Below are 13,300 nucleotides of genomic sequence, written 5' to 3'. Positions count from 1 at the left end.
CACGGGTGTAACTAAATTCACTTTCCGTGAAAGACTAATGTCTAGAGTAACGTCTTTCATCGAAATGTTTGCGCATGTGCACTCTTATCTACGAATTTTAAACTTTAATTTTCATAAATTTTCTGACTTTTTACTAATCTTTTTGTTAAATTATCAATTAAATGTTTTAATTATTTGTAACTATATATAGGAAATGTTCATTATAAAAGTTATAGAAGTTTAATATCAAAAATATAAATATATATCTAATAATTTGAAAAAAGGTATCTGAACATTACAAAAATTAATGAATAAATAAAATTTTTGATATCAAAAATATATAAAAATTATTTTGTTTGAATAAAGATTATTGATGTTCAGGCGTATTAAATTTACATACGTACATGTACTAAATAAAATTGACGTAAATCTTCAAAAATGAAAATGTCCCGTGGACATCATTTATTATTATACCTAAAGTCTGATATAATCGTGCGCTAACTTTATCGGTACGATTTCCTTATCTAGGCAATAATCAATATGATACATATTACATTCAAAATTATAATTCTAGTTATATTGACAGCAGACTAATCTAAAGTGACAATCTTTTTTTCCTTTATGACTATTTTTTCATACAAAACGATGTTTACGCGTGTGACATGAATACTGTGTTGTGTTCACACGTGTATTATGAATTTCTTCATAGTGGTTCACCACTACACATTATTTTATTATTTATTGTTTATTTTTATTTTATAAATGATTTTTTTTAACACATCTTTCAAAAATTAAAATATATATTAAATTTTTTCTTTAGAAGTTTTAATCGACAGACTCTCAAAATCAAAAACTCGAGAAAGTCGATGTTAAAGGAAAACAAAAGATTGAAACTTAATTTTAAAAGAGCGCATCGCGTAATACAATTCGCTTCTATAACATGTTACATGATAAAAGTAATTTTGTTTTCTTCTTTTTTAACTATCCTTCGTTTTCGGCATACTCACGTGACGGACAATAATAAGAATACTAGATTATTTGTTCATCATTACAAATTTCAATCATTTACAATATTCATAAAACAAAATGTTTTTGGTATTCTTACAAGTTCGACACTGAGAATGCCAATGAATCATCGATCCTCCGTGAAAAGGACGAAAATAATATTATAATAATTTCATCTTTCTTCATAATCATAATCATCGTCATCTTACAATTTTATATATAATTTTACACTCCTACTATTAGTTTAGCTTATTAGAAAGTGCGTAGATTTTCAAAAATTTTTTTACAGTGGTAAATGAAAAAATATCTCAATAGATACCCTGAAAATAAATTATTACGTTAAATATACAGTCTCACATCGTTAGATTCGCGTTTACCAATGTTCCTTTTTTAGTTTTCTTGTCGTTATGATAGAAAATTACAAGATTTTTTTACTTTATTATCTTTTCTCCTATCTTCTCGTTTTATTTTCTTGTTTCCTGTATTATTATCATTATTTTTTATTTTTTTCCTCTTCAAAGTAGGATGTCTTCTTATTATTTTACAAAGAGGCCATTTTCCATTCTTCTCTTGCATCTTCTTCGAACTCACTTTATATCTTCAGACCATTGTCTCTTTTTTTTCTTTTTTTTTTCTAATCGCCCTACTTCAGAAGACTTAACAATACGACAATGAACAGATAATTTAATAGGAACGTGTTTTATTATCAAAAATTCGTATGATCAGCATTATTGCCCATACAACATGGTGTCATGTAAAAATTAATCTATATCGCGATAGGACTGCATATTTCCTTGTTTTTCCTTCCATTTATCGTTTCCTTTTTTCTTTTTTTAATTAAGAAACTTTGTAAAATTGCACGCTATACTTAAGTTCTATTCATGATTTCCTTCCTTTTCTCTTTACCACTTTTTCTTTTAAATCTTTATGAATATGTTTCTACTATTAATGTATAATAGTAGTCAGTACCGTATACCGTGTACTCGTATATTTTCCTTTTCCTTTAATTTTTTTCTATTTTCTATTTTTTTTTTTTCGCTTGTTCGTTCTCTTTTGGCTAGACGACAAATATTGTTATCAAAAGGAGAGAAAGAAAAAAAAGAACACGAATTGGAAAAAAGGAAGAGAATCGCAAAAGTTCGTTTTTCTTTTGCGTGTTCGCAGTTAATGAGGAAAGTTTTGTACAAAAAAACCCTTCGTCTTTCCTTCGAGCACGGACGAAAAATCTGTACACGTTATAAGACTTATAGAATATATACTTATACAAAGTTTTTTTACGTATATTTGTCTCGATACGCCTGTTTAATCCTTATCTGGATATCATTGTATTATCATTTGTATTATAAAATACTGTTATGAGGAAAGTTGTTTTTCCATTTTCTTCCAGATAAAGATTAATCACTGAGTGAATTCGCATATTCATTAAGCCGTCAGTCCTTCGGAATCAACGCAGAAGGGTCGAATGTTTTAAGGACACTGATCGTCTTCATTTTTTTTTATTGTTGAAAAAATTCGTATATTTCTCTTCCAGTTTTATTTCAATGATTCTTCTTTATGTAATTACACAGAATTTTCGATTACAGAATGACCCTGAAACCTCGACCCTTAATTCCTGAATGATCAAGGAAGGATTCGATGAAAATTAAATTCATTAATACGTTCTGAAACGTAACGCAGGAAAATAATTTCGTTTCTTTTTTTTTTTCTTCAAATTTTTTACGATTTAAATTCGTAAGCTTATGTACAACCGAACAATCGGATATAGATCAGGATATATTCCCGCAAGGATCAGGAAGACGCTTCCAGGCGTTTTGATTAAAATGGAAGCTCCGAATTTTCGTTTCGTTCGCAGAATATTACCTAAGGAGCGTAATAAAATTATAAGGAGCTACGTAACCGTGAAAAAAGTACAACAGTCCATTAAAACGATTAATTTAAAGAAAGAAAAGAAAAGAAAAGAAAAAAAAAAAAAAANAAAAAAAAAAAAAACATGAAAATATTTACTTACAAATGGCACTGGACCAATAATTCACTAAATACTATAATTTATGGAATTGCTTTATAAGCAGTCCTGTATCTCCTTCGATAATTTCTACGACGCAATCCCTAAAATTACTTATTTATCTAGAACTTCGTTACTTACAATCCTTATAGACCTTCCTTGATGGTAGGTCTTTTATTTTAACATAGGTACAATATTATAAAAGTGCGTTAGTTCGTTCGAAAAAAAGGGCCCAATGATTTTTCGATATAAAACTTTTAGTAATTTCCACCAAGCAATTTGGAACTGCTCAAAATAATTAGAGGATCGATTTGAATCTGATTCTGAAAAATGAATCGAAACTTATAAATAAGAAATACAAATAGGTGAAATTTTAAATTGAAAATTTTTTAAAATAATTAAAGATTAAAAAAAAAATAAATAAATTATACGTTACCAAGATTTTATAAATGAATGAATTCGTAATTATTATTTTGAGCAATTTATTTATTAAATCATTTAAGTGATTAATTAGTGATTATAATTTTGAATTTTGACCATAGAATTCGAAAGAATCATATTTATTTATTTTTTTTTTTTTCGTGCTTTCATTCGCTTAATCGAATAAAAGTGAGTCGTTTCGTAAAACGCAATGATTAGAGCCCTCCTCTTCGACCTGGGGACATTGTACAATTAGTAATATATATTTACAAACTCTGCTTTTCCTCAAAAGTACTGTCATACAATGAAATAATAGAGAGAAATGGTTTTTTATTTTAGACACTGTGATTAAGTGTTCATTTACATGTTTTGCTATTTTCAAAATGATATGACTAAAGTGGCTAAATTTTAAATAAAAGACGATCAAAGATTCAAACATATCGGGTATTCCGTACATGATTATTTTTCAATAAACTACGATTACAGCTTTATGAACGATAACTTAAAGGAGAAGTCATTGCACTGACAAGTTGAGATGAATTATATTTCTAACAAATCTGAATTATGCCACTTAAAAAAATAGAAAGGAAAACATACTTTTATTGAAAGTTTTGAAATTTGCATTTGAAATAGATGTAAATGTGCATTAAAAAAGGAAAAAATTAAAGAGCATTTGACGAATGAAAAATTCAGAAAACACAAAAGAAAAAAAAAAAAAAAAAGTTCTCTAAGCTAATCGAAAATACTGTAGCAGGTATTATGACCATATTAAAAGTAAATTAAACGTAATAGCATTATCTTTATTTTACAAGTTATAGCGATAAAAACAAAATAATCCCCAATCCCAGACTTTCCTTGCAAAATCTTCCGAACTAATCAATGATTGCAGAGGATCGATCACTTTGTGATCACATTTCGATGGCATTCCTTCGATAATACTTCGATACTCAGTTATACACTGTATAAAAGAATGATTTTTGGGACATCACTATGAGCCATATTGTCATCTGTTCCCCGTATATCTTAGGGTCGATTTATTAAAATGATTTATTTAAATTGTTTTTTTTTTCTTTGTTTCTCATACAAAAGTTTAGATATCAAGTTGATACAATTTTTAAAACATTCATTAATAGATTCTTATATGATAACTTGTTTATTGAATTTTAAAAAATAAAAAGATGTTTGATTTCAGATGTTTAATTATTTCTATATCTTATTTCTCTATCTTTTCTAAAAACAAAACAAAGATAAAGTACAAATTTTATTCGAAACTATCAAGAAATATTAAAAGAAATATTATATTAAAGAATGCAGTCGATGAAAATGTCCGAGGAACAGTATATTTCTTTTTTTTCAAAATGGCATAAGTGTTATCCTAATCATCGCCGGTACCACAAGTTACCGACCAGTCGGAGCTGTGGAAAACCGCCGATATTTCTTTTTTAAGTTACAATCAATCGAATCGATTTCTGATTCACTGCTATTTTAAGAATTCGCAGCGACGGGTTGGCCATCGCTCTTAACAAATGGGGATATAAAAATTAATTATGTATATATTGTATAGATAATCTCTAGCCAGCTATTTTGCCGTTACAAACTAGCAACTATTTTAGTAACTGATATCCATTATAGTTCACGGCCTTAAAATTATAAAACAGATTAGTCTGCCCGTCGATATTCACTATTATTTATTGCAGCTCCGTGTGAGATAGAAATTTTTTTTCTTGTGTTACTTTTGTCGTCATTCATTCTTTTTTTAAATCGTGGTCGTTGTTATTGCAATAACGCAATAATTATTCTTTTATTGTGATCCCGAATGACTGGACGGAAGAGGGCTCGCTCAAATCGCGATATCGTTCCGTACCACGACTGCCATTTCAAAAAATAAAGATACATGTAAAAATGATTAATTATGTCTCTTGATGAAAATTTACATATTATTTTCATTTTTGATAATTTTTTAATTTTTAACTTTTTTATTTTTTGCTTAAATTTTTAATTTCGATTGATAAAAAGAAACGAGATAATTTAATATCTAATTTTCTTTTTTTTTACTGAAATTTTAAAAAGCAAGGGCCGAGGTTCAGGCTTTTAAAATAAGACTTTTTCTTTTTTATTTAATCTTATTAATACCTGTATTTTTAGATTCATTCTTGAAATTGACATTTACCTACGTCATTGATAAATATGCATAGTATGCATAATTTATCAGAATTAGAATGATCAAGTTTCTGCTGCTTCCTGTCTAGCCAAGTTTCATTCTATCACATACAATTTTTATCGTTTAATGAATCATAAAATCTAGATAATTGCATTCATTATAATTTTTCTTTTTTTTTATTAAACTTTGTTTAGAGCGAGGATAGATTCCAAAAAATACAAGAAAAAGAAACAAAAATTAGCTTGCAATTCGACGTTCGCAAATTACTGGAAGAAAAAAACTATATTATCATTAAAACCAAGAAATTTGCTATTTGTTCCGATGTTACTGTTTCTAAGTAATGTGTCTATCTCAAGTGAGAAAATATAAAGTAGATTTATTATTTTTTTTTTTTCGTTACTTCATTTTTTCCTTTAATATGGTCTCGTATTCATTCACAAAATATTTTTTTTCGCTATTAAGGTGGTCAGAAGAGTGTTCCGATTTTTTACGAGCCGTACTCTTCCTAGTCACGCCCTACGAAAATTATTCACTCGCGCAAACTATCGCTGAGTCTTTACTTTTTTTTTTTTTGTTTTTTATGATACCCTTTTTCATGCGTTTTTTTTATTTAAGATATACCCGACTGTCACCAAATAATCTTCCCACAGAATCTGCACAGAAAATGTGCTGCCAGTCACTCCGGAAACTTGTATCTTCCTGAATGTTGTCCACATTTCCTTTTATGTTATTTTTTTTTTACATACGTTTGCACGTACCGCATTCTCATGTTAATTAGTATTTTGTTTGTTTAAAAAGGTTAAAAAATTAACCCCTTTACCAGCTCCTGAAAGGTATTCTCTAGCTGAATCATTTAGGCTCTGGGAAGGTCACCTGACACTTGTAGACTTCTTCGAGCATTACCGCTTGCCCTTGACCTTGACTCACAGTAACAGGAGTCGTGGCATTCACTACAACAACTTGTTGACCTTGCTGAGCTTGTTGGGGCTGCTGTTGTTGCTGTTGCTGTTGCTGTTGATTACTCGCATTCGCTTGCTGTGCGTTACTTGGATTATTCGCATTCTGATTTCGAGCAGTTTGACCGTACTTTTCATGAATTGCACGATGACGCTTTAATGCAAAGCGGTCGGAAAATCCAATCTCACATATATCACATCTACAAGATAAATAATAGTAGATACTTTCATAAAAAATATAAAAGAAAATAAATAAATAAATATAAAGAGAAATTTAAAAATTACAAATTAAATATTACCTGTGTGGTTTTTCACCAGTATGAACTTTTGCATGATTTTTCAGATGTGTAGCTTGATTAAAGGCCGAACCACATATATTACATCTATAGGGTTTTTCACCGGTATGAATTCTTCTATGATTCCAAAGAGTTGAATGTCTGGCGAATGTTTTTTCACACACTTCACACTGATAAGGACGTTCACCAGAATGAATTCTTTCATGATTCTTTAAATGAGGACTTTGCGAGAACTGCATACCACAAACACTACATTTGAATGGTTTTTCACCAGTATGCACTCGTCCATGATTTTTTAGATAGGCAGCTATAACATAAAAAATAAATATTGTGAATATGCATTATGTTTTTTCTTAGAAATTTAATTTGCATAATTTTATTTTATTCACCTTTTGCAAAAGCTAAACCACAAACTTCACACTTAAATGGTTTATCTCCAGAATGGAGTCTCTTATGCGACCAAAGTGACGAATATCTGGAGAATGTTCCATCACACACATTACAATGAAATGGCTTCTCTGCTTGATTTTGACTGTTCTGTTTACCACCTGTAAATAAAGAAACATCCAAATTCTTAGTTTTCCTCAAAGGGCCAGTTCTACAAAAAGATATGTTTTGAGATAATTGATTAAATGCTTTGAAGAATTCGAGACACTGGATTGTGTATGGCTTTTTCAAAAATATACTCTTTCCTGATACATTCAAAAGAGAATTTGAATATAGAAAAGAGAAATTCTAAATTAGCATCAATAAATCATTTTATGATGCAAAATTAATAATTGTAATAAATTGTAATAATTGTAACAATATTATGTAGAAATTTAAACATGCAGGTCATGGAAGTTAGTGTAGAAAATAAGAAATTAAATATAGTATCAGATGTTTTGAATTTCACAACTTTTGTGTCATTGAATGAATGATTAATTATATTGAAATTATTAAAATGAGCTAATTACAGCCTATATTTTGAACTAAAGAAAGAATAGATATGAACTAAAATCTAAAATAATTTTTCCATGATAATAATGCTAAAGATTAGTGAATCAAATTTATAAAACTGTCCCTTAGGGGAGATTTTATTCCGTGCAATGATTCTTAAATATAAATATTGACAATGCTACCAAAAATAAAACAAAATTGATGCAATAAATTTAAAATTTATAATATTGTATAAAAACCAGCAAGTGCCGAAGACTTTTAACTATCTACATAAATGCATGCAAATAAAATAATAGTATTATAAATAACAATGAATGAAGCATATAATATTAGATTTTTACAGATTTTAACATTTATTCTTCTGCTATAAATTTGAAAAATAGATAAAATAATTAATGAAAAGTTATCCTAAATATTATTTTTTGAAACAATGATATAATGTATTTAATTTTTTTTTAGACATAATATAACAAGATATAAACTTTAAAAATTTGAATAATTTATAGAAAAATATAAATGATGTCATCTGATTATTAATGGAGATTCTAAAAATACTATGAAATATAAATCCCTTATTTTGTTTCGCTATAATTTTTCCGACTTACTTCCTATGATGATGCGGCCTGTTGCCTTGCAGCCGCCACACTTTGCGAGGGAACTGATTCCAGAATCTAGTTTTTCGTCGTGTTTACCTACCATACACCATCCGATGTACGATCATGACAGTAATGAAATGATAGTAGTACAGGAAAGATGATTATGATTTAAGAAGAAAAATGTTTTTTTTTTTTTTTTTTCAAATATATTATTTTAAAGCAATATATAATACTATGTTATATGACAAACATTTTTCTTCAATATGCATAAAGCAAAATAATAACTTTTACTTACCAATAAAAATTATTCCTGTGCCATTACATTTATGGCATTTAGTTACACTGGTAACACCCCTTCGTTTCACAGGATGATGACCAGGCTTGATAGCTACAAAAATAAAATTGTTTTAAATATTTATATTATGGAAACTATTAAAATATGCTATCAATTAAATGATTATTTAAAATTTGTATTCTATTAATTTTAAAACTGATAATAATATTTATTTTATTAAAATATATTAAAAAAGTATTATATATTAAACAAAAAATAATGAAACATACTTTTTTTAATTTTAGTAGGATGATGTTCACAGGGGTCTTCACTGCCACAATCTTCGCAAATTTGCACTTTTGGCTTTTGGTGCATATTTGTTTTATGGCTCTTTAATTCTCCTGGTAATGCAAAACAAGCTCCACACACATCACAGGTATATGGTCTTTCTGGTGTAGTTGCAACAGTAACTGTTGTAGGTGTTTGCACAACAACTTGTTGTGGTTGTTGTTGAAGATTACTAGGTGTTGTATTATGAATCCGTTTGTGATGATTCAGCAAACTCATATGTCCAAAGACCAAACCACAAATGTCACATTTGAAGGTCGCATTGGTAGCAGCCGCAATACTCATCTGATTCAATAATGTGTTATAACCGACAGGTTGCACATCAAAACGATAACAACCCTTGTCGTCAGTTGTGATCGCACCAATTGTGCTCACCGCATTTGTTTGAACCTTTTGAAGCATGTTGACATTGTAATAGAAAGGGAAGTCCGCAGTTGCTGATTGCTGCTGGGATTTGTCCTCTTTCTTGTCTGTCGTAACATACATCTGTTGAGATTGTTGCTGCTGCGATTGTTGACCTTGAGCAGCTTGTTGCTGCTGTATTTGTTGTGGATCAAACATGGCTGCTTGTTGCTGTAAATTTTTATTAAATAACAATTTTTATATATTATTAAATTTAACAAATTAAATATAAAGACAGAGAATCAATTAGAAGAATATAAAAAATAAAATACATAAACTTTTATTTACTGAATGATATTATAAATATTCAAGTACATAATTCAATTATTTCTTACATATAGTAATTTATCTCTATTAATATTTTCACAATTAATAATAACCTGTCTCTGATCGCCGTAGCTTGAATTGCTCTGCTCCGTCTGAGTAAAACTGTTAGTTTGCTCGGTTTGAGTAAACATGGAACACTTCACTGGCTGCTCGATTGGTTGGCTCTGTTAAATAATAACTATTGTTAGATATTATGAGCTTTGTACTATTACTTCAAAAACAATGACATTCTATAATGCTTTGTTTTAATCAACGTGCTATACACATTGGTATACGTTATGTGTATTAAGCATCAATGAGAAGCTAATAAATACCAATGGAGAAAACTCGTTCCTTTTTTACGTCGTGCTGGTATACAAGCTGCATACCTGTTGTATTTGATCAGGACGGGTTGTGTTCAACCACACCACGTTGTTGCCATTTGATTCTAGGGCCATTGATGTGTTGCCTTTGACCCTGCACAATCAGTAGGCATTCATTAAACAGAAACAAAACAAACTTTGATATATCTAGATAGATATGATGCATTTTCTCTCTTTGAAAAAGGCCACACCAAAGAAAAAACATATAATTTTCACAAATGGATCAAAAGAAAGCTTGATAAAATATAATAAGAAATCAAGACTCAAAATATAACCACGATGTATGATACTCACATGTGATAGTCTACACGGGCGCCGCGGGTTACATGCCTGGGTGCCAAACGGATGGTCTTCTAGTTGCCATGACTGCGGCGCGGAATGCCGCGCAGCTGGTCACACTAATCCTGATGATCGTGATACCTTGATAAATGATTTAAGTATTTCGTCCTATACAACATCCGAGAACAAGTTCCTCGTGTCGGTAGGGCCGTGGTCGTGGCGGAAAATCAATGGCGATCGATTTAGAGCTTTGATACACTTTTTTAATACGTTAAATCCCGCTAAAATTAACACTAAACACAACGCCGTTACAATATTTCCTCTTCAGGTTGCCGTGAAATCAGTTTTGAGTTACACGCTTGTCAACGAACAGCGTTGACCCGCGCAGATCATGTCGTCCAAGCGCGGTGGCGGTTGCGGCGACTGGTATACGAAGCGCGGGTTTCTCGGTTGCATAAAATTGGCGGTACCTTGGCGTAAAGCTCTTCTCGATTTTATTTCCGTAAGGTTGGGCCACGTCGGCGCGTACCGTGGCTCAAGATAGGCCGATGCACGAACAAGCAGACCGAACACCGTCAACAAACTCTACGGTAGCCATTACACGCGACGAGGATAACAATGGGCGACACGAACGCGCGCTGCCCCCGATGCCTTTTTCCGACGCGTTTTCGGGCGCCTTCCGTGAATGCAGCCAAGCGCCGCCAAGGTCAGCTCCCGGTGACGCTTCAGAAACGCTAATAGCCGTTACACCGTGCAATCTTATTGGCTCATAACTTACTGTCGCTACTTTCTATTGGTTTTTTCGTTCTTTACATGCGAAACTTGAAAATTAATATTTATATTTTCTTATCAATTTATATTCTTAAATATAAAATTTATAGAAATAATTTTAAGATATTTAAATATTTTGTTTTCATTTTATTTTAAATAATTTTTGTAATTTGATTTTTTATAAAAATAAATGTATTATTTTTTAATGAAATTACTTATTGAAATATAGTAAAAATCAAACAATAAATAATATTAAAATATTAAATAATTACATTTTTACATGCAGTAAACATAAATATTTGGATATAAAAATATTTTTTTGTATATAAAGAATGTAACTAGCGTTGACGTGGAAATCTGGCTTCAGAATTTACATTCATCAGTAATTGAATAATTCAACGTAAGATGGAGTGACTGAATTTCCAAACCGACATAGATATTTGAAGTTTTTATCTATTACATATAATCGTTTCATATATATATTATAAAAAAATTGATTGTTAGTTTATAATTAATTTGAAATAAGTTTTCTGATATTTATTAGTAATTTTTAATCATTATCGATAGAATTTATGTAAAGAATCGCAAATCCAAAATATCATTTTAAGTTATTTGGCAAATTTCCACACTTTTTTGATTTACATATACATCTTGCTTTTTTATTTAATATTTAAAGATAAGTAATATTTTTAATTTTAAAATACGAAATTTTTTCAATAATAAGATTTTTTAATTATATTGTTTTAATTATTTTTTGTAAGTTGAATATCGTATAATAATATATAATGAAGATTATTAATATTAACAAATTATTTATAATCGAAATTTTTTAGATAAAAATGTATTAAAATATCGAGCAAAATGTTGAGATGTAAAAATTATGCAAAACATTCTTTTAAAAAGATATTGTATCAAATAAGTCAATTTTCTATAAAAAGACATTACACAACGTGTGTACTTGTAGATCCTGCAACATCATAAATTATATATTTCAATTCATGACAATTTTCAATAAATTTTTTATGATAAATTTCAAAAGATAGATCTCTTTAAAAAATTAATTTCTTTTTTTCAAATGTTGAACAATAAAATAATAGAAATGGAAAATTTTAATTAATTAATTAGTTTAATTAATTGTTGATAAAATTTTTCTAATAATTATAATTCAATTTTAAATAATTGTCCAATATTATTATATTCATAATTAATTTTGATTATATTCATAATTAATTTTGATTAAGGCCAAAACATTGTTATATAAAAATATTTTTTGATGTTTATTTATTAATTTATACGCAATTTAAATTTGTATTAGATGAAGCGAAACAAAGATAAAATCTTTGTTACATTATCTTTTATCTCCTCATTATATCTAAAACAAATTTAAATTGTATATAAATAAGTTTTAATGGACATTTTTATATAGCAATTTTTGTGTTTGTTTTAATCATTTATATCAAAACAAATGATCTAAAATCGATCATTTATATTTTACGAATATATTAACATCCTATATATATGCGCTAATGGTTAACAAAAAGTTTTATATCTGTGGTAGAATAAAGGAGGAGAAATACCCCTTTTTTTCCTTTATCGATATGATCTTATCTGTGATGTAATATTTTTGACCAATATGCGTGCTCGTTTTTATGAATGTATTGAATCTGTCAAAATTAATCAATCAGATTAGCATTTTTTTTTTTAGAAGATTTTTTGTAAAAAAAAAATAATATGTTTTAAAATATGTATATTTTAAAATATATATTTTAAATTTTTTAAAATTATAATATATATACAATAATATTAAAAATATAAATTAATTGTTGTTAATATTTTCAAAAAATTATGAAAATAATTGTGAAACTATTATTTCTATAATTTTTGAAAAATGATCAAATTTAAATTTGATTGATATTATCTATATATTTTTTTATCAAAAATATATACATAAAGGCTCAACGAATAATTATTAAGTTTATTGAAAATTATTCTCGATTTAAAAATTTATATATATCTTTCCTCTTAAAATATTACGATTTCATTTCGATTTTTTTATTTTGCCTCTAAATATAATTAGCATTGTCACTGATTTATCTTATAATTATGCTTACTAAAATATCACATTATTTAGGAAACAATTTTTTTGCAATTTACGTGAAAAACTCAAATAAATTTTATTATTG

At 28.4% G+C, this 13,300-nt stretch overlaps 1 protein-coding gene across 4 annotated transcripts; it reads right to left on the bottom strand.

The window, feature by feature from the left end:
• Positions 1 to 5,445: 5,445 nt before the first annotated feature.
• LOC122713888 (zinc finger protein 2 homolog) lies at positions 5,446 to 10,994 on the bottom strand. Of its 4 annotated transcripts, XM_043934705.1 has the most exons (10): positions 10,362 to 10,994; positions 10,074 to 10,161; positions 9,759 to 9,869; positions 9,352 to 9,549; positions 8,919 to 9,261; positions 8,650 to 8,742; positions 8,364 to 8,450; positions 7,209 to 7,367; positions 6,823 to 7,126; positions 5,446 to 6,723 (listed from the first exon to the last, which is right to left on the bottom strand). In XM_043934705.1, coding segments are annotated over exons 1-10 (1,692 nt in total). In that variant the 5' UTR covers positions 10,364 to 10,994; the 3' UTR covers positions 5,446 to 6,416. The 4 variants fall into 4 exon arrangements, with proteins under 4 accessions (XP_043790640.1, XP_043790641.1, XP_043790638.1 ...); XM_043934706.1 differs by having other exon boundaries at positions 8,919 to 9,549; positions 10,020 to 10,161; XM_043934703.1 differs by having other exon boundaries at positions 8,919 to 9,549.
• Positions 10,995 to 13,300: the final 2,306 nt, after the last annotated feature.

The sequence above is a fragment of the Apis laboriosa genome, unplaced genomic scaffold (assembly GCF_014066325.1).
Source record: "Apis laboriosa isolate Shangri-la unplaced genomic scaffold, ASM1406632v1 scaffold26_cov146, whole genome shotgun sequence".
Classification (NCBI taxonomy): Eukaryota; Metazoa; Arthropoda; class Insecta; order Hymenoptera; family Apidae; genus Apis; species Apis laboriosa.
This window is presented reverse-complemented; position numbering and strand designations above follow the sequence as displayed.

Bases quoted from the DNA above. Each gene is read 5' to 3' on its own strand.
- LOC122713888 (XM_043934703.1), bottom strand. The intron at 7,368-8,363 runs GTAAGTCGGAAA...CTTTATTTACAG, and splicing joins AGGCCGCATCATCATAGGAA to GTGGTAAACAGAACAGTCAA. The intron at 6,724-6,822 runs GTAATATTTAAT...TTTATCTTGTAG, and splicing joins ACTGGTGAAAAACCACACAG to ATGTGATATATGTGAGATTG.